Here is a 24,948-nt window from a genome sequence, read left to right as displayed (position 1 = left end):
TCCCACATGCCACTCTTGGTGCAGCCAAAAATAAATAAGTGATTTGAAATAAAATAGAAAGATGGCATGCTTTGGATATGTGGAACATCAACCCAAGAGGTGGGGGCAGCAATTACAGGCAAGGGTAAAAAGAAACAAGTAGGTGAAAATGCAATATCTTTGTTATAATTGTTACCATAGGGAAAAAAGTGTGGCAACAAATCTCAAACACCAGGAGGTATGAAGTCAGCTGTTACTCAGGGACACACTGTGCTACTTAGAAGATATAAAAAAGGAGCTAGATCAGCTTTGAGGTCTGATTACTCTAAAAGCTGTTATAGGATAAACCGTCTCCTAAGAGATTCTTTCTCATGGCTGAATAATATGAGAGAAGGGAAATATCCCTTCACAATAAAGTTTAAGCCAACACTTGGCATCCAGAAGATTTCTAGCAGTCATGGCCCTGAGTAGCAAAAGACTTTTATTTGTTTTGTCTTTGTAGGTTAGCATGGAAACACAGGGCATCTGTGGAACACCAGCAAGGAGATAGGAAATTTAGAATCATGGCGTGCCAGTACTGGAAGGAATGACAGATTAGTTTTCTAATGCTATATAACTAATTACCACAAACTTAGCAGCTTAAAATAAAACAAAATTATTATCTCATTGTTTCCATGGCTTATGAGTCCAGGCTTAGGTGGGTCTCCTCAGCTCAGGATGCCATGAGGCTGCAATCAAGGTGCCATCAGACTGTGAGTTTCTCTGCCAAGTTCATTCTGATTGTTGGTAGAATTTAGCTGTAGGACTGAGATTCTAGTTTTCTTGTGGGCTGTTGACTTTGGAGGCTACCCAAGGGTCCTGGCCTTAGGGTCCTTTCATAGTATGCTATGCTATGCACGTGTGCTCAGTTGAGTCCAACTCTTTGCAACCCCATGGGCTATAGCGCACAAGTCTCCTCTGTCCATGGCTTTTTCAGGCAAGAATACTGGGGTAGGCTGCCATTTCCTCCTCCAGGGGATATTCCTGACCCAGGGATTAAACACTTGTCTCTTAAGTCTCCTGCATTGGCAGGTGGGTTCTTTACTACTAGTGCCACCTGGGAAGACCTCTCATGGTATGAGGTCTTACTTATTCACTCTAGCAGGAGAATCTTACTCTAGTCTGTTACCAGGGAGTTTTAAAATCATAGATCCATGATCAGTCATGTATTCATGGGAGTGACTATCCCATATACTTATCTATATGCTGTAGCTTAATCAACAGAGTGACTCTCCCATCACATACTCATACTCCTGCCCACACTCAAGAGAGGGGGATTATACAGGTCATGTACACCAGGGAACAGGACTATTGGGAGCCGCCTTGGAATTCTATGATCAAAACCATCACCACCATTCAGTGCCACATTCTCACTTCATAAATGGGGAAAACCATGGCCCATGGAGGACACAGTGACTTATTCAAAAAATCATGACATACTTACGAGGACACAAAGAACTAGATCCTGGTCTCCAAAATCCCTATCTAGAGCCTGCCACTCTCCCCAACTTCCTTCTGCCATTTGGCATGCTTCAGGATAAGGTTGTCTTTTATAGGAAAGACAGGGAGGAAAGCATCATGATGGTCAGGCTAAGCCATTAATCATTATATACATTCTATGACACCCAGGAAACAATGAAAGAACACTCACCTGAAGGGTGCTAGCATGGTGACTCAGTGTCTTTGAAGAGTCATAGTCTGAAGGATCAGCCAGCAAATGACTGGTATTTTCTATCCAAGCCTCAGTACTCTTCAAAAGATCATGATATTCTTCCATCTTAATTGTGGCCTGTGAAAGAGAGGCAGAACCAAACTCAGTCTGATGCCTCCTCCTTGAGTCAAATGATTCTTGAATAAAGAATTGGTTGCTGTGAGTCAGTGGTATCAGGCCTCACAGGGCTCCCCGCCCCTCAGCTGGGCCACTTGTCCACCCCCTCCAGCTTTCCATCCTTCAATCTATCAACTGAATCCCGGCCACAAGTGGGAAGGATTGAAGAAGTGGGAAGGATCCCAACACTACAGGCCTCAGCAAGGGTTCCAAGCTAGCTTTGCAACTGGCCTGGTTCCCATTTTATGCTCCATTCTGAAAACTGGGTTTCCATTTTGTTTTCCTGTACAGGGCCTTGTCCTGCAGCATCTAAGTCCTTCTGAGAGTAGGTTCCTGCCTTGCTCTTGCTAGATCACATGTACAACTCATCCACCATGATCCTTACTTAGAGGGAGTGCGGGGGTGTCTTGTTCCCAAATGATGTTCTCTTTCTGGTTCTCTCCACTTGAGTTTGCCTGCCTCTCTTACCTCTTGAGAAGTCTAATTCTCACCCAGAATCCTTGTGTGCTCTGGCTTATTTTTAAAGCTTTTTTTTTTTTTTTCATGTGGACCATTTTTAAAGTCCTTATTGAATTTGTTGCAATATTGCTTCTGTTTAATATTTTGGTTTTTGGTCACAAGGTATGTGGGATCTTTGCTCCCTGAGCAGGGATCAAACCCACACCCCTTGCACTGGAAGGCAAAGTCTTAACCACTGGACTGCCTGGGAAATCCTATGTGGTCTGACTTTTGGATTCTGGGCTTCCCTGGTGGCTCAGACGGTAAAGCGTCTGTCTGCAATGCAGGAGACCCGGGTTTGATCCCTGGGTTGGGAAGATCCCCTGGAGAAGGAAATGGCAGCCCACTCCAGTATTCTTGCCTGGAAAATGCCATGGACAGCGGAGCCTGGTAGGCTACTGTCCATGGGGTTGCAAAGAGTCAGACACAACTGAGCCACTTCACTTCACTTTATTATCTCATAGTTTCCATGGCTCATGAGTCCAGGCATGGCTTAGGTGGGTCCTCAGCTCAGGATGCCACAAGGCTGTAATCAAGGCCCAATCTTGAGCTTAGGTTTCTCTTCCAAGTTCATTCTCATTGTTGGTAGAATTTAGTTATAGGACTGAGATACCAGTTTCTCCAGCTGCGAAATCTGTCCCCTCAATGACCACTTGAACCTATGGTATGGCTCTAGCCTCAGGTCCTAAAACTGGCAATTCAAGGGAAACCAGCTGCCTCTGAATACGTATTTCTGTTTTAAACCCATTTCACTACTATCACTGGCTTGGTGTAGCTATTATGTATTGTTACAGCCATACCTTGTTTAGCTGTGAGGTTCTAGATTCTGCCCTCTGTGATACTTGCTGATATTGCTGGAAAGGAATCATCAATTTATCCATCCATTCTTGAGCTTGTCCTGGGTCCTGTTCAACAATGTCCTGAACTTCAGAATCCAGCTCATTTAGCTTGGAATGCCAGAGATCAAGCTCATCCCACATTTTCTGCAGACGAAAAGCATAAGTCAGTTGGGATGAAGAACATGTTAATTTCTAAGTTTTCACACGGTGTCTGTACTTGTAAGTGCTTCCCAAACATGACAGAGACAACACTGCAGTCAAAGTTTTTCACTTATGCCCAGCGACAGCATGTGACCTGAACTGGAAGACACTTTTTCCGAGGTCTCTTAACTCTGCTGCTGCTGCTGCTGCGTCGCTTCAGTCGTGTCCAACTCCACGTGACCCCATCGATGGCAGCCCACCAGGCTCCTCCGTCCCTGGGATTCTCCAGGCAAGAACACTGGAGTGGGCTGCCATTTCCGTTTCCAATGCATGCATACATGCTAAGTTGCCTCAGTCATGTCCAACTCTGTGCAACCCTATGGACAGCAGCCCACCAGGCTCCTCCGTCCCTGGGATTCTCCAGGCAAGAACACTGGAGTGGGCTGCCATTTCCTTCTCCAGCTCTTAACTCTAACTGTATTCATTTCAGTACAAATTAGCTGTAAGGGGGCACAAAGTCCTGGGCATTTTCAGAGATGAATGACACCAAACAAGGTCAACATAACCCTAACCTAATCTTTCCAGAGTGATGAGGTAACATTTTAAAAGGGCTTGGGTAAATACCTGTCTTAGACCAGTATATATATTCTTATAAATGTTAAAAAAAATGATAAAAAGAAAATATCTGCTCTGACTCACAGTAAGGCAGAGGCAGGAAACTCTAGCCACATGTATTAGTAGCAACTGCCTTTGGTTCAAGAAACCAATAGACTGGATTCAAATGTAGACTTGTCTGGGGTGAGGAAATTTCAAAGGCAATATTCAATTATTACTTAATATCTGCCTAAGAACATAATTTCTAGAAATGGAAAAATCTGGTTAAGTTGCTTATTGAGAACCCAGGATTTTGTCCAATGGCGAGCCATATTCTGACCTATTTTTATTTTTAATTTAATTTTTTATCCCTTGACATCACATTTATTTGGTTTAGAGGGGACTACAAAGCAAAGGCAGGTATGATCGTTTGTGAGCAAATTCTTGTTCACCTTATTTTAAAAGAATATACACACTCTGTCTTCTTAAGGAAGAACACATACAACAGGTACAATGATTTCTTTCAATATTTATAATTATTTGCTTCTTTTTACCAAAAGAAACACAATCAGATTAAATTAGAAACCAAAGGAGAGGTTTAACTGCAGGGAGGGAATAGACGGAAGGGGAGTGATAAGAAGTGAGACTTGTCCGAGGATAACTTAAAAAAAATTGAGGTAGAACTGATAACATTTTATTTGTTTTAGGTGTACAGCACAATGGTCACTATTTCTATTTACTGCAAAATGATTGCCACAATAAGTCTAATTAAAATCCATAATCCTGGGTTTTGGAACAACAACAAAAAAAATCCATCACTATACCTAATTACAAAATTTTTTTCCCCTGTGATTAGGACTTTTAAGATGGATTCTTGTAACTATTTTTAATATTTATTTGGCTGTGCTGGGTCTTTGTTGTGGCATGCAGGATCTTTAGTTGCTTACTTGCAACATGTGAACTTCTAGTTGCAGCGTGTGGGATCTAGTCCCCCGACCAGGGATTGAACCCAGGCCCCTGCACTGGGGGCACAAAGTCTTAGCCACTGGACAACCAGAAGTCTCTCTCAGCCCTATTTTTTAAAGTTTCCATTCATAGTAGAATATTTCCTTAAAATGTAAAACAGAATGTTTCCAACACTCAGGAGTTTACTTAGAAGTTAAGAGGCAGAATATTATGTTTATATACCATTCTAAAACCTAAGACATTTTGCATGGGAAATAAATTTGAAATTTTTATTTTTTTCTGTTTTCCTTTGGCAGTCTAAAGACAAGCTGTTAATCCTATTCATATCCTATTGAAATATTTTTATATGTCAGTTTTCCCAAGATAGGCCTTACTTTTCTTCCCTTGTGAAAAGGCTGGTTCACAATCACAAGCTCTCAGCAGTCTGGGTCTATTCCCACCACGGAAGAAACATCACAATTCTTAAATGCAACTTTCTCCATCAAGGCATTGCAGGTGACACTGTCAGTGAGGAGGCCCCTTAAATCTGGGTTAAGACCCCTGTGATGATTAATGAACAAGGAATACACCAAATGCTGAAGGAAGTTAAGGGAGGAAGTTACCTTTTGAATTTCTTGAGCTTTCTCAATATTTTTGCTTTTCTGCTGTAGCATCTTTTCGACATTACGAAGCCCATTATTAATTTCGTCTATTTTTCTACTCATTGTATATGACGGTGAGCTTTTCAGGACTTCGTTGCTAATCTGTTACAAGTGAGAAAGACACAACAGAGATGTTTTCTGCACTCTATTCAGAGGTTCAAATACTAAAAGGGGCAGTCAAACAAGTTTGAAATTTTACTTGTACGCATTTCTTAAGGTCTGGGAAAAATTCCGAACCATACTGACTACTGCCAAAATAAGAGGGTAGATTAGCGGACTAGGAAATGGCAGCTGGGTTGATCTGAACTTTTAAAGCCAACCTGAAAAAAAGAAAACTGACCAACAACATTTTGCTCAATGTAATCCACAGTGTGTATGACAGCTGTGTGCTGTACTGGGCAAAACTATAAACTCCAAGGGAGCAAATGATAGGAAAGAATTCCTGGGAGAAAAATTATTTATTATACAGTCTCTCCGTTTTATGAGAGAATCCTCTGCACTGATCTGTTTTCAATAAAAGCAAACATTCTTAATCTGATGTAAAAAATGTAATCCTCACCTTAATATTTATTTGGGTGAAAAAAACTTCTAAAGTTAGCTGTTTCTTGCAGCAAAAAAGCTTAGTTTTTCTATGTGAATGTTTCTAGTATATGTTTTCCTAGCAATTAGAAATCTAGCTGCTAAACAGTGTATTTTTCTTTAATTGGAATGATTTACCTAAGAAAATAACTTGTGCTCAGAAAGATAATAAATGTTGAATGTATCATTTTTCAAATGCCTGATAGTTTGAGTTCTTGGGTTGTTTTTCCCCCCCCTTAAACTATGTTGATAAAGCTTTCTCCAAGCAGCCACTGAATAACCAGTGAAGTGAAAGTTGCTCAGTCGTGTCCAACTCTTTGTGACCCCGTGGACTGTAGCCCGTCAGGCTCCCTCAGTCCATGGGGATTCTCCAGGCAAGAATACTGGAGTGGGTAGCCGGTCCCTTCTCCAGGGGATCTTCCCACCCCAGGGATCGAACCCAGGTCTCTCGCATTGCGGGTGGATTCTTTACCATCTGAGCCACCAGGGAAGCCCAAGAATACTGGAGTGGGTAGCGTATCCCTTCTCCAGTGGACCTTCCCAACCCAATGAATCAGATAATATTTAATGCTTTTGTATAATCCTTTTAATTCACTTTTTAAAACCACTATACTTGTACAACCATTGAGGCTGAACCTTCCAATGCAGATACCATACAGATACAGAAACTGAAACTCAGGCTAAATAACTTGCTTAAAGTCACACAACAAGGTAGTAGGTGAACTCATCACAAGAAGCCTGAGCCATCAGACACCAAGGCCTTATGCTCTTTTCTCAACATAAGGTTGCTAGAATTTATATAATAAGTGATAGTTTATATAATGATTTTATCCCACAGACCATACCATAGTCAAGATTTGTAGAAAAAAATTAATCCTGTATTAGCTTTTTATTGCTATATTAACAAATTACCATGAAATGAAGCTTTCTGATATTTTAAGCAGTTATTCTCCAGGCAGAAATGCTTATCATTTTCATATACTAGGAGATCATGAATTAGGTGAAGTATGCAGCCATCTGAATTACACAGAATGGTATTGTGTCTACTGCATGGGTCCTATAAACATACCATGCAATAAAAATCAGTTTACAGACATACACAGATATAAAAATTACAGATGAAACTTTCAACCCTAAATTTAAAAGGTAAATTTTGATGACTAATTCACTTTGTTAAGGATTTTCACATGAAGTAGTCAGGAAAACCAATTTAGTTTCTCTCAAAAACATTTATATATTTTCTAACAATATATGAATCTTGGGGAAGTTTCTCATAATAGATTATCTCCTGTGTCAAATAAACAAGATTTGCTATAATATTTATTTGGAGTTTACATGTTTTCTATATGGGTTAAATTTTCCAAAGAAATCTGTCATAAGTTTGAAATCTGTTTTTTTGTGTGTGCAATTAATATCTACCTTATTGAATTATAGGTATTTTAGGCTTCAAAAAGCAATACAAAAATCTGCATTCTTCTGGACCAAACTGAACGGTGCTCTATTGGATTGGGGCAGCCTTTAAATAACACAATAAAATTAACTGTCTTGTTAATCTCTTATGTCTCCAAGTACTAGGGAAATTTCCTATTCTCTCTTTCAACCTGGACTTTCAGGTATAAAAGATTTGTCTGGGAATACTGTGTGAGAATTATGTTACCATCATCATCAGAAAGGCACTGTGTGTTAAGTGCTATTCCTAGTGAGTTATGAAATGTGTATTCTTATTGCTCTTGGTTGCAATTGCAAAATGTTAAAGGTAAAGTATTATTCATGTCCAAAATTTTACAGTGACTTTCCAGAAAAAGGAAAGCCAAGTAAAAGACAATATATAACTCTATTTTTAAGTGCAAGAGAAGAAAAACTAAGCATCTTGACATCTAAAAATAAATAGACTAATTCTGTTTGTCACTTATTTAGAGCAGTATTGAATTCACAAAAAATTATCACTCAACTAAACTCTATAAAAACAGACATAGTTGGAATCAGGATAAATGAAAATGTGATATTAAATGATATTTTCTTCTTTATATTCTTTCCCCTCCATAAATAATACCACGAATACAAACATTATTACCTTCTCATCTACGTCTTCTAAAGCATTTCTGCATTCTTCCACCTGGGATTCAATCTCTGCAGGGACTATGGTGTACATTTCAGAATACTTGATTCGTAGTTTTTCCATAATATTCTCAAAAGTTAGCTTCCCTTTCTTAAGAATGCTTTGAAGCTCCTAAAAAAATCAAGAGAGTTTCAAATGCTCCCAGACAGAGAAAAAGTTTAACTTTAAAAATGAAAGCTGCTTTCCAGCACATCCTTATGATTTAAATGAGCAAACTTTGCATGACAAAACCTCACTATTGATACAAGCTGATTAAGCCTGAGAGATCTTCAGTTCGGTTAGATGATGCTTTCTAAACTGTAAAGAATTAAACTTGATATCTCTTCATAGTGTCAAACCATTGTCCTGAAAAGACATTACAACATCTCCTGCTTCTAAAGTACCTCTAAGATTTAAGTATATCTCAGTAGCAGTCTTGATCTAAAAAGCTGCTAGTAGCAAAAGTTTCAAAGATTTTTTTTTTATTATTAACTTGTTGCCATTTCTGCTTCTTCCTACATTAACATCACAATGATTCAAGGCCACTAAAAGCCCTGTGTTTGAAGCAGAAGTGTCTGCTTTCAGGTAATTAGACAGCCCAGTGGAGCTCAACCTCTTTCAAAAGGGAGGGTTCCAGTTCCCTGTAAAGAATGTGAGTTTTTAGGAGATAAAAGAAACCTGAACAAACCGTCTATTGGTAGTGCCCTAGAAACAGAATCTGATCTGCGTTCTCCTGCACTAATTATAAAGGAGAAACTCATTTGTTTGGGAAAGTTTCCCAAAGATAAAGTGGAAAAACACTTCTTGACTTTCCTGTGGCTTTTGGGGGTTTCTTTCCTTCTTATAGTAGCTAGTCAGTAGCATTATTTGTGTCAATGGATTGAGCCACCACACTGAAGAATGATTACAGTTTTGAATGACTCCCCGATATGTCACTGCTTTCCTTTTCTTAACCCTCAGCAGAGAACAAATCTAGAGAGGAAAAGTCAGAGAACACCACCATTCTGACAAATGTGGGGTTCAGATACAGTGTGCTCCCGGTTTATCTAGACCTCGCTGGGAGTACAGATCTTCATTCAGAGCTACCCCAAGATGGCTTCCCCATGAAGAATGCTTCTGTGACCCAGAGTAAGCTTCCTTTTTCATTGAAAACCAAAAGCTCTGCAACTTTTGAACAAAGCTTCATCACTTTTGCCTGTTACCACTGAATGGAATGAAAAGAGATGGGTCTGAAAATGACCCTTAGCCTATGTATAGACTGATATTTAGTTGCTAAGCTGTGTCCGACTCTTTCACAACCCCATGGACTGCAGCCCACCAAGCTCCTCTGCCCATGGGATTCTCCAGGCAAGAATCCTGGAGTGGGTTGCCATTTTCTTCCTTCATTGGCAGGTGGATTCTTTACCACTGCACCACCTATGAAGCACTTATATATAGATAGTGTGATATAATAAATATATTTAGAGTTTTTACATATTAATTTTTATTGGAGTATAGTTGTTTTACAATGTCGTATAGGTTTCTATTATATACCAAAATAAATCAGCCATATATATAGAAAAATTCCCTCCCTTTTGGACTTCCTTCCTATTCAGGTCACGACAGTGCATTAAGCAGAGTTCCCTGTGTTATACAGTATATTCTCATTAGTTATCTATTTTATATAGAGTATCAATCCCAATCTCCCAATTTCTCCTAAATATATTTAGTCTTCATCCCTAGTTCCTGGCACAGCTTCTAAAACCTTTGGAATTTCCTGGATTGGGGTGAGTGTCTTTTGTTATTTATAACAAGCCTTTTCCAACCCTAAGGGAGTTTATGGTAATAAGAAGACCTTGGTGGGTGGGTGAAGGGTGGGGGTGTGTAGGGGATGACAGCTTCAGGAAGGGGGTTGGTTGCCATGGGAACCAGCCATGTGATTAGAGGGTTGGAACTTCCACACCCCTAGAGGGGAGAAGGGCTAGACTGTGTTAATCACCAACTGTCAGTGATTTAATCAACCATGCCTATATAACAGAGCCTCCATTGGCTGCTGTTGTTCAGTCACTCAGTTGTGTCTGATTCTTTGCAACCCCATGAACTGCAGCACGCCAGGCTTCCCTGTCCTTTACCATCGCCGTGAGCTTGCGGGAACTTATGTCCTTCAAGTCGGTGATGCCATCCAGCCATCTTATCTTCTGTCATCCCCTTCTTCTCCTGCCTTCAGTCTTTTCCAGCATCAGGGTCTTTTCTAATGAGTCAGTTCTTCACATCAGGTGGCCAAAGTATAGGAGTTTCAGCTTCAGCATCAGTCCTTCTAATGAAGATTCAAGATTTATTTCCTTTAGGATTAACTGGTTGGATCTCCTTGCAGTCCAAGGGACTCTCAAGAGTCTTCTCCAACACCACAATTCAAAAGCATCAATTCTTCGGCATTCAGCCTTCTTTATGGTCCAACTCTCATATCCATACATGTCTACTGGAAAAACCATAGCTTTGACTATACGGACCTTCGTCAGCAAAGTAATGTCTCTGCTTTTTAATATGCTGTCTCGATTTGTTCCACTTTTCTTCCAAGGAGCAAGCGTCTTTTAATTTTGTGGCTACAGTCACCTTAAACACGGTTTGGGGTCGCTCTGGATTGATGGACACATCAAGGTGCTGGGAGAGTGGTATACCCAGAGAAGGCATGGAGGTTTCCTGCCCCTCTCCCCATACATTTCTTCTGGTTGGCTGTTTCTGAGTTGTATCCTTTACAATAAACCAGGAATAGCAAATAAAGTGCTTCCCTGAGCTCTTTGAGCCATTCTAGCAAATTTACAAACCTGAGGAAGGAGTCATGGAAGTTCTGGCTTTATAGCCTGTCATTCAGAATTTACCAGTGGCATGTGAAGTGGGGGAGTCTTGTGGGACTGATCCCCAAAGCTGGTGGTCAGTACTAACTCCTTGCAGTTAGTGTCAGAATGGAATTGGTGTCCCAGTAGGTGTCTAGAGGGTTGAGAACAGGTTAGTGTGTGGGTGGGGGGAAAGCACCACATACTTGGGGGCAGAATGTTTTGAGTAAAAACAGTTCCACCCCATCAGAGATAAGGTATTACATCCTACTAAAGTGAGCAGTTTAACATACTATACAAGAGTAGTCACAGGCCCTGTTCATCACACACACCTGAAATGTAGTTGAAAAGGGGTTGCTTGGTCCACACTGGCCTATTCCCAACCTGGTCCCAATCTGCTCTCTGTGCTCCAACCATGTGGATCTCCTGTGGGTCTGCCCACACCACGCCACAGGGCCTCTGCACATGTTTTCCTTTTCTAGGTTCCCTCGACACTAGCCATCGTATTACCTTCACTCTAATAACTTTGGATCCAAGATTTCAGACCTGTATCAGCCACATTCACTATCATTCCTCACTTACCTCAAGCTGTTCTGCCTTTTCTGGACAGTCTTGTAATTCCATATTTTGGAAAGAGATTGTGGTCTGTTGAAATAAATTCTTCAAAGTAGTTATTTCTTTTGTAAAGGAATGTCTTTCTTGGATTTCATTCTGCATCAATTCCTTATTTTTTTGGGCTTTCTGGAAAAGCCTAAAGTAGAGCATCAAAATAAGATTATTCCTTTCTTCAGTTTTTCTCTAGGCAATAATTTTAACAATTAACAAGATGTCTATATAGCTGACAAAAGACCTTTTTTCTCCTGAGAGAAAATGACCAGTTTTCAAGATTTATAGACTATATGAAAACTGAAAGTGTTGGTCGCTCAGTCACGTCTGACTCTTTGCGACCCCATGGATTGTAGCCCGCCAGACTCTTCTGTCCATGGAATTCTCGAGGCAAGAATACTGGAGTGGGTAGTCATGCCCTTCTCTATGGGATCTTTCCGACCCAAGGATCAAACCCGGGTCTTCTGCATTGCAGGCAGTTCTTTACCGTCTGAGCCACCAGGGAACCCCATATATAAACATATATCAAGTTCTATCACCCCACCAAAAACCTTCTAAACCTCTAAAACTTTCATCTCAGAATACCTTCTTCTCACACTTTACCTTCCAACTGCCAGCTCTATCCTCCTTTTTTCCATTTAATCCCTGAGTTCAACTGAATATGACCAGAGGTGCAAATGAAGGAATGAGTGGGCTCATAGGGTCAGAGATGACCCCACTGGTCTTTCTATCTGAGCTGCCCCTACTTGCTATGGATGCAGCCATCATGTTTTTTGGAGGAACTTAAGTCGTTAAAATCTTTCCTCAGGGCTATCTGGTATTTCTAGATACAAACATATTACCTCCTTTGACCCAGTGATCCTACTTCTTGGCATCTTTCTTGATGAATTAATTCTGGAATGAAATTCTAGCATAATACTCACTATGAGCTTTAGTCAGTCGTGTCCTACTCTGCAATCCCACGGACTGTAGCCTGCCAGGCTCCTCTGTCCATGGAATTCTCTAGGCAAGAATACTGGAGTGGGTTGCCATTTCCTTCTACAATACTCACTGTAGTGTTTTTACAAAAATAAAATAGATTATATTTAATTTTAAGGTTCTGTATTAGGGGCTTGGTTACGCCTGAGTGACTAACACACACACTCACATAAATACATTATTGGGCTTCCCAGGTAGCGCTAGTGATAAAGGATCAACCTGTCAATGAGCAAGATGCAAGAGACACGGGTTTGATCCCTGGGTCAAAAAGATCCCCTGGAATAGGAAATGGCACTCCAGTATTCTTGCCTGGAAAATACCATGGACAGAGGAGCCTGGTGGGCTACAGTCCAAGAGGTCACAAAGAGTTGGACACCCCTGAACACTACTACTACTACTAAATACATTATAGCATATCTACAAGGTGATATAGTTATATTTCAGAGAACATTTAGTGGCATAGGAAACTGAACAAAATATGCTGATAGATGGCTCAGCAGAATACAAAACAGGATAGTGCTATAATCACAATTAAAAATATATATATAACCATAGCAAGAAAGTTGAATGATTGGTAGTAACTGTCACTGAATGGTAAAATTAAAGGTGATTTTTATATTAATCTTCATAATTATCCACATTCTCTAAACTTCCTTTAATGAATATGTATTGCTAAGTTAGAAAAACAGCAAACATTAAAAAATATTTTTGAAAGATTCACCCACAGTAACACCAAAATGGAGAAGGTGTGCTTGTTTTAATTATGATTAATATTAATCTTTTCTATCCTTTTCACACCTATCAGTGTTGATGCAACTCAATTCTGCCATACCATCTATCCTTGTTCTATAATATTTTTATATTCTAGAAATTCAATATTTTCTCAATTTTTAGCCTGAGTTATCAAGCCCACTTCCTTAGTAGGTTTTTCATAAATCTTACTTGTGGCATCGTTCTTGCATAGACATAATCTCTTGAGATGCAGGAACACTTTCCACAGCCCCCACGCCTTCAGGAGTGTTCTGGATATTTTTTATGCGCTGCAGAAGAAGGGCCAGTAACAGCTGTTGCTGCTCCACATTCTCCTCGTATTGGCGTAAACAGTCCAGCAGCCCCAAGAGTTCCTCTGTGGAGGCTGCCTCTTTCGCTTTGGAAATTTCAGGAAGTTCTTCTTGAAGATTATCTAGGATAATTACTTCTCGTTCAATCTAATTTAACAAGAAAGAAAGAAAAAAGGATCTGAAATAAGTAAAATATATTCTTACCACTTCAGGACTCAGGAATCATAATTTGGCTCGTCAGAGGATTCCCAATGCCAAATTCCAGTTCAAAGTAATATCTGTCTTCCTATAGCTGGGAATATTATCCCTTCAGGATTTTAATCCCGTGGTTCCCAGCTTTGATCATGTAGATGTGTGGTTAAAAAGAAGTGTTGCTGTTACGAACTGAAGGAAATACTATTGAATATTTTCATAATTTCTTTTTCCTTTCAGGATCAGTTGCTTTACTAAAGCAATTTCTTGAATGAGCTCCACCAAACTGCATCCATGAAGTAGAAGAGGTTGGATAAGTACTGGATAATTTTTCTATAACTCTCTCTTTTCCTTCACATCCAATCCCTATATACTCAGAAAAGTAAGTTCAGTGGGTCCTCATTACCTGTCACCTAAACCAATGGGAATGCTGCCCAAATGACTGGACTGCTCATGTATTTCTCAACCACAGCTAAATGTAGAATTCAGAAATACATAACCTAATAAATCAAATCTCTAGAAACTGGGGTTCTACCAGCCCTGAAACTCAAACAAAGACACAGAAAACCAGATCCCTCTTACTCCCTCTTCAAATCCTCTAGCCCTCTCCTCTGCTGCAGCAAACATTTATCACATTGTTTCAGCATTGTTAACATTCCTGCTGTATGCTCAAACAGAATCAGGCATCTTGCAGTCTTGACGTCACTGAATATCACACAGCTCAACTACATTTATGACAACATGCTAACTTAAATGATGAGCTGGATGCCTAGTAAGACGTGCCAAAGAATGAGAATTCAAGAGCACCAGCATCAATTAAGTTTCTCAGGGACCAATGGTCTGGGGCATGCCAACACTTCCATAAGGTAAAGATCAAGTTGTTCAATATTGCACTTCTACTGCCAAGAACGAGGCCCAGCACCAGATGGACCCTTTGGGATTTTGGCAGCTGTGTATGCTATACTTGTGACTGTTGCTCAGATCCATCTATCAGAATGCTGCCAGTGTGGAGGGGGCAGTGCAGCAAGGCCAGGCTGTGGTATAAGCCACCCTGTCACTTGGGCCATAGGTTCCAGCCGAGTCTCCAACTGCTAGAATACACAGGTACATGTGCAGATTGGCCCCTCTCCAAAGGACTCAGTTATGGAGTTTGTGCTTTCCATTACCTCAAACCTAAATTCAGTTGAACTGAAGTCCTAGTTCTCAAGCAGGCAGCTGCAGTTCCCCCAGGGAATGGGTTCCACTGGGTCATTTTACATTTTACCCCGCTCCAGTCAAAGAACCAGCAGGCACAGAAAGAAAGAAACTGCTATGTGCACAGAGGTAACTGTCCATCTAGGGTTTCCAGCACACACTGGGGTTGAGAGAACTATGTTCATAATCTAGGATTAATCAAGCATTTCTTGGTGCTTCCATGGCCAGTGATAACCATAAACGGGCAACTGTGGCAACCAGGACCCAATAAGAGTAAAGCGACTAAAGGCTCTAACCTTTCCGGGGTCAGCTCTCCTATCTCCCACTCCTGTTCCCTCGGATCACTTTCCAAAATAAACCACCTGCTGACAAGCCCCTGTCTCAGGTTCTGCTCTCTGCTGTTAAAGCTGCTAAGTCATTAGGAAGAGAATGCAAGGGGGAAGAATAATTTTTTTTAAGGACAATATTTTCATCCAAAAGCCAGGCAATTCTTCAATTTGTGAATGGATAAAGTGTTGTGTGTGAGTCTAGTAGAATATTACTCAGAAATGAACTATTGATACAAGCAACAGTATGAAGGAATTTCACACATACTATGCTTAGCGGAAGAAGGCCAAACTCAAAAGCATTTGAATCCATTTTTATGACTCTGAAAATGGCAAGACAGATTACTGATTGCCACAGGCTGGAGGTAACAGAAGGGACTGACTACAAAGGGCTGACTACAGGGAGATTTCTGGGTGATGGAAATGTTTGAAGTCTTGATTTATTGGTGGTCATGTGACTATGCATTTCTCAAAATGCAGCAAACCCTAAATTAGTAAAAGAGTTACCACAAAGATTATGCATTCATTCTGCAGCCTCTGGATGACTTTCCTTGGACAGAGCAGTCTAACAAAAATTGGTTATAGAACTTTTAGGTTCAGTCAGTTATAAAGTTGAGTCTAGAAAGGGAGGAGGAACTATAGCTGTTTCATAAGTAAACACAGTGAAGGAGACTGAAAACTTGCAAGCAACAAAAATAAGAACTAAAACTAAAACGGAAAAGACTTTGGGATCTTTGGTAGAAGAGAAAGAAGACAGCCTTACACCTCCCATCATTATTGAAGACATGCCTTTATTTCAGCACATTACAATCAGTGAAGCATAAAATGATGATCCTGAATAACCAGGAATGAATAATTAAATTAAGCAGACTCTGCTTAAGAAAACAGGAAGGTAAGACTTTAGGGGGAAAACACAGTAAATCAAAATTTAAATTTATTTTTTAATTGGTAAATTTAAATAAGCACGTATACTTTTGAAAATATATTTACAAAACTTTTCTTTCATAAAGATACTGGATTGTACTTTTTAAAATATAAATTTATTTATTTTAATTATAGGCTAATTACTTTACAATATTGTATTGGTTTTGCCATACATCAACATGAATCCACCACAGGTGTACACATGTTTCCCATCCTGAACCCCCCTCCCACCTCTCTCCCCGTGGACTGTATTTTTTAAAGACAGAAATTCATTTTGTCACTTGTAAAATCAACCATGCCAAAAGAACCTTGCATGTACAGGTATTTAGATGGTATAATTTTTATTGAATGGATGAAAGCTATTTTAAACTCATATCAATTTGGTAGGTGTAAATATCATTTAAGCGGATAGCTTAATGGTTAAAAACGGACTGTTAAGTTGAATCTTCCATCACTCACTTATGAAACTGAGCAACTTAATCTCACTGTGCCTCATTTTCTTCGTCTATAAAATGAGGATAGTAAAAATATCTACACTTCATAGGATTCTTGTGAGGATAAATATAAGTGTAACACATGTCAAGTGCTTAGAACTGTGCCTGACACATGTTCAATTAAGTGCCTATTAAGTGTTAGTAGTTATTATTGTTAGTACAGGAGAACATATTTTGTTTGCATTACTCTTTGAAAGACATTCTGTTAGCAGATACTGTCAAATGTATGAATAACTACAAATATAACTACTACTAAATAACTACTGAGTATGATTGCCTGGTACTGATAAAATATGATTGCTAATGCGTATAGAGCAAGAAAAGATAATGTAATAAAATATAAATAAGCTTAGGATTGGCTTAGACATGGATTTGAATAAGAGCTGTCCCTCAACAAATACTAAGTGCCAATTTAGAGCAAAGCCTTATTCAGATTCCAAAATTATGCAATGGGCAAAATAGATATGGCCCCAGTCCACAGCCCCAGTTTAATCACTAGCTTAGAGGGCTTGTACCAACTTAAATTTCTAAGTGCCTCAGCTTTTCCATTTAGAAAATGGTCATAACAGGTAACTCGTGAGGGCAAAAATTCAGTGGCATCATGTGTGAACTGCCTTTTTTTTTTTTTCCCAGCCCTGCTGTGTGGTATGTGGGATCTTAGTTCCCTGACTAGGGATCAAACTCGTGCCCTCTGCAATGAGAGCAAGATGTTCCTAACCACTGGACTGCCTTCTCAGCATAGCACATGGGAACACATTGCACAGAAGGCCTCAGTAAACAGTGCCATTGTGGATGAAAAAGAACCGGAGGCTGGCAGTCCTGCTAAAAGTACAATTTTACAAAGCTCCTTGATGTTTTCACATTCAAGATACTATTTACTAATCCAACCCAGGCAACATCACTAAAATGATACTCATTTTCAAGAAGACCAAGTTTTAAGTTTGGGCTTCCCTTGTGGCTGAGCTGGTAAAGAATCTGCCTGCGAGGCAGGAAACCTGGGTTCGATCCCTGGGTTGGGAAGATCCCCTGGAGAAGAGAACGGCTACCCACTCCAGTCTTCTGACCTGGAGAATTCCTTGGTCTGTATAGTCCATGGGGTCGCGAAGAGTCGGACACGATTGAGTGACTTTCAAGTTAAGTTCTGTAGGTAACTTTCCTCTATCCTTAGACTGGTAGAAAAATATGACAGTGCTAAACATTTAAATCCGAAAGCAATGTGACCTACTGCCAATCAAGTATTGATTATATTTCTGTTTTAAGCAATTCAGCAGGAATTTTGACAGGCATAAGAGAGAAGAGTTTTCACTTAATGTTCTGATTTGTACCTCATTTATGACTGGTTTTGTAGAAAGATTAAAGAATACCCTAAGATAATTTTATGTGGTGTTGGAGAAGACTCTTGAGAGTCCCTTGGACTGCAAGGAGATCAAACTAGTCAATCCTGAAGGAAATCAGTCCTGAATATTCACTGGAAGGACTGATGCTGAAGCTGATGCTCCAATACTTTGGCTACCTGATGTGAAGAGCCAACTCTGGGAAAGATTGAAGGCAGGAGGAGAAGGGGACGACAGAGGATGAGCTGGTTGGATGGCATCACTGACTCAATGGACATGAGTTTGAGCAAGCTCTGGGAAATAGTGAACAACAGGGAAGCCTGGCATATTATAGTCCATGGGGTCACAAAGAGTATGACATGATTAAGTGAATGAAAAACAGCAAAGATAATTTTATACTATTTTAAATTTTCCTTCTAAATGTATGTGATGCCTTAGGCCTCAACCATGGTTAAATTAACGTCTGTGATCAATTTATACTATGGAGGTTTTCTTTGAGACAGTCTTCGGAAAGAACATCTTACATACTTTTAGGTCAATAATTAACAACTGTAGTTAATTTCCACAGTTAACAACTGCAATTAATTTCAAAATAAGTTGATTATTATGAATATTACCTTATTCTAACCTTTAATGTGATGGAGAGACAGTTATTTTTAAGAGGGTTTAAGTTTTCATTCCAATCCCAAAGAAAAGCAATGCCAAAGAATGGTCAAACTACCACACAATTGTACTCATCTTACATGCTAGTAAAGTACTGCTTAAAATTCTCCAAGCCAGGCTTCAGAAATATGTGAACCATGAACTTCCAGATGTTCAAGCTGGTTTTAGAAAAGGCAGAGGAACCAGAGATCAAATTGCCAACATCTGCTGGATCATCAAAAAAGTAAGAGAGTTCCAGAAAAACATCTATTTCTGCTTTATTGACTATGCCAAAGACTTTGACTGTGTGGATCACAACAAACTGTGGAAAATTCTGGAGGAGATGGGAATACCAGACCACCTGACCTGCCCCTTGAGAAACCTGTATGCAGGTCAGGAAGCAACAGTTAGAACTGGACATGGAACAACAGACTGGTTCCAAATTGGGAAAGGAGTATGTCAAGGCTGTATATTGTCACCCTGCTTGTTTAACTTATATGTAGAGTACATGATGAGAAACGCTGGGCTGGAGGAAGCACAAGCTGGAATCAAGATTGCTGGGAGAAATATCAATAACCTCAGATATGCAGATGACACCACCCTTATGGCAGAAAGTGAAGAAGAACTAAAGAGCCTCTTGAAGAAAGTGAAAGAGGAGTGAAAAAGTTGGCTTAAATAAGCTCAACATTCAGAAAACTAAGATCATGGCATCTGGTCCCATCATTTTATGGCGAACAGATGGGGAAACAGTGGCTGACTTTATTTTTCTGGGCTACAAAATCACTGCAGATGGTGATTGCAGCCATGAAATTAAAAGACACTTACTTCTTGGAAGGAAAGTTATGACCAACCTATACAGCACATTAAAAAGCAGAAACATTACTTTGTCAACAAAGGTCTGTCTAGTCAAGGCTATGGTTTGGTTTTTCCTGTGGTCATGTATGGATGTGAGAGTTGGACTATAAAGAAAGCTGAGCGCAGAAGAATTGATGGTTTGGGACTGTGGTGTTGGAGAAGACCCTTGAGAGTCCCTTGGACTGCAAGAAGATCCAACCAGTCCATCCTAAAGGCTGGGTGTTCATTGGAAGGACTGATGTTGAAGCTGAAACTCCAATACTTTGGCCACCTGATGTGAAGAGTTGACTCATTTGAAAAGACCCCGATGCTGGGAAAGATTGAGGGCAAGAGGAGAAGGGGATGACAGAGGATGAGATGGTTGGTTGGCATCACCGACTCAATGGACATGGGTTTGGGTGGACTCCAGGAGTTGGTGATGGACAGAGAGGCCTGGCGTGCTGTGGTTCATGGGGTTGCAAAGAGTTGGACATGAGTGAGCAACTGAACTGAAATTATATGCACAATAAACGTTTTAAAGATCATATGGGCAATTCATCACTTATTTCTAAGTTATCTGACACTGAAAAAATGCCACTATCATGAATGAACTTGAATCATTCTTGAATCATATCTTGGAGATTATTTTGCTAGGACCTGATCTCTATAAACCATGGACATGGTTCCATATATGTGATCTAAACAAATGGTACAGATCGAGGACTTGTTTTACAATTTAAAAAAAATGAAAATAATAAAACAATTTAAATGACACATGTTAGTAAACTGTATGTTGTGATTGTTGCACATAAGCACTTACTTCTTCATGGACAAATTTCCACTCCTGCTTCAGTTCTTCACACCACATCTCCCACTCTTTAGCAGCTTCCAGCAAATTTAGCCATCTCTCCCAAAGAGCCGACGTGCTTCTGAGCAAATAGAGGCTGTCACTGTCCGTGCACGTGGCTCTCAAGTGTCTGAGGACCTGTCGTTGTTTAATCAGTTCTCCCTTGGTTGATATAAGATTTGACACCAAGGCCTTAAGAGAGAAAAGAAAAAGATGAATAGAATTTTTCTGAATTCAGAACTATTCTGAAAGTTATAAACTATTTCAATCTTGAACAATTAACGTTTTTAAATCATCCATAAGTAAGATGTGATCCATTTTTATTCCTTTTGAAAGTCAATTTGAGACAGATGAGAAGTGTCAACATATTGTTATACAGCACGTGAATTTAGAATTATGGGAACAAATAATGACCCTTAAATCACATTTTCCAAGTAAACATGTGTCTTCCAAGGTAAATATTCCTAGAAGTTCATTTTTTAAAAATTTTAGCGTAAGTCTCATATTTTGTTGTTGTTCAGTCACTAAGTCGTGTCCGACTCTTTGCAACCCTGTGGACTTCAGCACTCCTGGCCTCCCTGTCCTTCACCATCTCCTGGAGTTTGCCCAAGTTCATGTTCTTGAGTTGGGGATGCTATTCCACCATCTCATCCTCTGCAGCCCTCTTCTCCTTTTGCCTTCAATCTTTCCCAGGATCAGGGCCTTTTTCCAGTGAGTCGGCTCTTCCCATCAGATGGCCAAAGTATTGGAGCTTCAGCTTTAGCATTAGTCCTTCCAATGAGTATTCAGGGTTGGACTGGTTTGATCGCTTTGCTGTACAAGTGAATTTCAAGAGTCTTCTCCAGCACCACAATTTGAAAGCATCAATTCTTCAGTGCTCAGCCTTCCTTATGGTCCAACTTGCACATCCATAGATGGCTACTAGAAAGACCATAGCTTTGGCCCATATTTTACTAGATAGGTATTAATAATTTGTACACTTACTGCATCTACCACTAACACATTAGTTAAGGTTTTTTGGCTTTGTGTTTGTTTGTTTTGTGGTAGATGATAAGCACAGATGATTTAAAATGTTCTCATCCAAATGCTTAAAACACAATACTGCAACAGATAAAAAATGCAAAACTAAAATTGCTCAGTAATAAAGTATAAAAAGTAACCAGAATTTAGTACTTAAGATAGTTGCATTAAATGCTCTGTCATAGACCCAGTGATCTCCAACAAAGTAACAAGCAAGGCAAAGCTTTCAAAAGAATGATTAATAAGGACAGTATGCTACTGGGCAGAGGACTGTCCTGTGAACTCAACTGATTAACTCTCTCAGAACCAATGCTTCATTTTCCCCATGGCTTTTGGTTTAGGAATTTTCTTGAGTGTATGAATTAGGTTAAAGATTTCTGTGGGTCATAACAGAGCCATATCCCCCGATGCCTCCACTTGCTCTTCCTGCCAATTTTTGCACACAGTCTTACTGAAGAGTGGAGTATCTGTTACCTTGCTCTGTTCCAAGCGCTCCAAAGCTTCTTTGTAAGACACTGGCAAGGGGCACATGGACTGCCCAAGAATGGTCTCCATCTGGCTGAGGTTAGTGCAAATTTTCTCATTTATATTCCTATAGCATTTGTAATTGTCAAGACACCTAGTGAGGCACAGTTGGGGGGAAAAAGTAATATTATACTTTATTTAGTGCAATAAATTCTGAACTTTCCAGAATGTATTCTGAACCCCTAATAAAAAACAGAATTTAATTCTCTTTTTGCTACTCAGTATATTTCAACAAATACTTATTGACTACTTCCCCCTCATCAGATCTGCATGAGACTTTTAATGCAAATATTAACAGGTAGATTAAGACTGTTCCCCAAACATTTAAACTTTGGAAAACTGTATTCTTGAACACTGCCAACAAGGTGTAAATTGGTACAATTCTTGTAGAAAGCTCCTTCGTCTTAAAACTGCTCATAACTTTTGATGGAGAAATATTCACAGAAGAGGCTCAAGTTCATTAGCAATAATAAAGATTCAAATTAAAACCACAATGAAATATCATTTCTCAACCATCAGACTGGCAAAAATTAAGAATTGATGAGGATATGGGACCACTGGAATATCAATATGCTGCTGGCTTGAGTAGAAATAGATAAAATCATTCAGAATTAAAAATTTAAGATGTGTATAACTTTTGACCTGGTAATCACAATCCTAAGCATACACCCAAGGGAAGTGAATTTGAAAACGTTCTTCCTAGAAAAAACTGCCACAATCCAAATATCTACCAATACCTGGGTGAGTGAATTTTACTACAGACAAAACATGAATGAACTTCAGAATCATAATGATAAGTGTGAAAAAAAAAATGAAGTCACAGAAGAGAACACATACATGAAAATAGGAGACAAATATATAGTAAAAATATTTTTTAAAGCAAAGGCATGGTCAATAAAGACAGGATAATGGTTATTTCTGAGAGGAGAGGGAAGGAGTCCACAAAGGAATTAAAAAGTCATGATGTTTACCTTTGAACCTTTCAGTACAAAGGTGTTTATCATTATTCTTTACACCACATGCAGATTTCTATAAACATTCCATCTTAAGCACTTGATATTAAGAAAATATAAAAAATGCAACAGAATATTTGCTATAGGTTTCCTTAGACAGTGATTTTTATTTTCCAAATTATTTCTAACGTGTACATGTTAATTATAATCTATATTTGCTCTTAAAGCCTTACCTTTAGAAAGAAGTGCCTACCTTTCTACTTCAGCTTCCTTTTCTTTGGCTGCCTCCCTCAAGGCTGAGTGCTTAGAAACTAAGTCCTGGAAAGTGCGCTCAAGTTGTCGTTTAGCTTCCAGGCTGGATATAGTCCCCAAATTCTCAGTGAGGTCCTGGATGCCTGCTATTGTGGATTTCAGTTCCTCTTGTTTCCGGCGAGGCACCTCTACTGATTCTTCTGGATTATCAAGATCTACTCTATGCGACGCAATGATGGCTTCCAGATTGGAGATGATCTCCATGGCCCTGGAGACTGCTTCATTATAGCGTGTCATATTTTCATAAGCATCATTCAAGACATTCTGGTGAATGGGAGATTAAATGCTGTGATGAAATTTTCAAATGTGGGGGATTTCTGTCATTTTTGAATGTCTGGGATACATTCATAATACGTCTCTGGGTCATACAAGAGCAAGCATCTCACTTTTAGTTTGATAATATTACACCGATATTTTAAAATGAATAAGTTTTTCTTTGCATAAAGAAAATTATTTCTAGAATTATTTCATATTTAAATTTTAAATATTTCATAAAGAAAAAAGTCTAAATTTAAAAATACATGTCATGAATTATTTCCAATGATATATATTAATGGTCTAGAACTCTTGTATTAGACTATTAAATAAAACAACTGAATATATTTAATGTATATAACCTCAAGCAATATTTGTGGAAAAAAAAAAAACTGGAAAGACTGCCTCCCCAGATTTGCTGCATTTCTAAATTAATGTCTCTGCCATTAACTTTAGTTTTGAGCACATGACTTAATGTCTCCAGATCTCTGTCTTCTTGCTGAAATAACAAATAGTTCAAATAAGGAACTTGAAATGTCCCTTCCAGTCCATCTCTAAGCATAACAGTTTGAGGATTTATGTACAGTGTTTCTAGGAACCATATTAAAATCAAGTGGAGAAATTTATTAAGTACCAATTTAAAGAACATATTAGAGTTCATATGACTTTATATTTCTATAGCATTTATACCTAGCAAAATAGTTCAAATAAATTATCTAATAACTGAATTAAAGAAGGGAGTTAACTTCCCCATTCTATAAATTCAGTGTGACAATTCAGAAAACACAGTGAAAGGAGTTATGTTAAGCACAGTGTGTTTAACTGATGCCTAAGATTATCTACCCTTTTACTACAGGAAAGGAGGGAGTTTGTTGCAGTCGCTCTTCAACAGGCATCAGCAAACTTTTCTTGTAATGGGTCATACTAAATATTTCAGGTTTTGCAGGACATACAGACTGTCACAACTACTCAACCCAAATGTTGTAGCAGGTGGGCAGCCATAACAATCATCAAGTGAATGGGCATGGCTGTGGCTGTGTTCCAATAAGACTTTATTTATAAAATCAGATGCTGTAGGCAGATTGACCAACGAGCCTTAATTTGATGACCACTCTCTAAAAGCAGACAGATCTCAACATGAATCCTGGTTCTGTTACTACTGAAAGACCTTGAGAAAATGGTAGTTTCTGAACTTCAATTTCCTTGTTTTAAAATGAGGCTAATATTAGCAGCCACCTCACAAAGTTGCTGTGAGGATTAAAGTGTTCAGCATACTTCCTAGACATTGTAAGTGCTAAAGAAATGTGGAGTTATTGTTTTGTGTTCTTTACACCATATTTATTCCACTACATTCTGCTATTTCTACAAAAAAAAAACAAAAAACCCAAACTTTTTGGTTCTGAGCCCAACATATTCTACAAGGCATACAGAACTAA

General features: G+C 39.2%; 1 protein-coding gene across 1 annotated transcript in view; it reads right to left on the bottom strand.

Moving 5' to 3' along the window:
• Positions 1 to 24,948, bottom strand: part of SYNE2 (spectrin repeat containing nuclear envelope protein 2) — a 270,474-nt gene that overhangs the window by 126,435 nt on the left and 119,091 nt on the right. The window contains exons 48-56 of the mRNA XM_052647219.1: positions 23,199 to 23,521; positions 21,942 to 22,086; positions 20,421 to 20,639; positions 13,542 to 13,807; positions 11,598 to 11,766; positions 8,179 to 8,334; positions 5,487 to 5,627; positions 3,145 to 3,327; positions 1,670 to 1,807 (exon numbers count right to left, since the gene is read on the bottom strand). Coding sequence (XP_052503179.1) covers positions 1,670 to 1,807; positions 3,145 to 3,327; positions 5,487 to 5,627; positions 8,179 to 8,334; positions 11,598 to 11,766; positions 13,542 to 13,807; positions 20,421 to 20,639; positions 21,942 to 22,086; positions 23,199 to 23,521 — 1,740 coding nt within the window. The remainder of the gene's footprint in view (positions 1 to 1,669; positions 1,808 to 3,144; positions 3,328 to 5,486; positions 5,628 to 8,178; positions 8,335 to 11,597; positions 11,767 to 13,541; positions 13,808 to 20,420; positions 20,640 to 21,941; positions 22,087 to 23,198; positions 23,522 to 24,948) is intronic.

This window comes from Budorcas taxicolor, chromosome 10, assembly GCF_023091745.1.
Source record: "Budorcas taxicolor isolate Tak-1 chromosome 10, Takin1.1, whole genome shotgun sequence".
Taxonomy (NCBI): domain Eukaryota; kingdom Metazoa; phylum Chordata; class Mammalia; order Artiodactyla; family Bovidae; genus Budorcas; species Budorcas taxicolor.
This window is presented reverse-complemented; position numbering and strand designations above follow the sequence as displayed.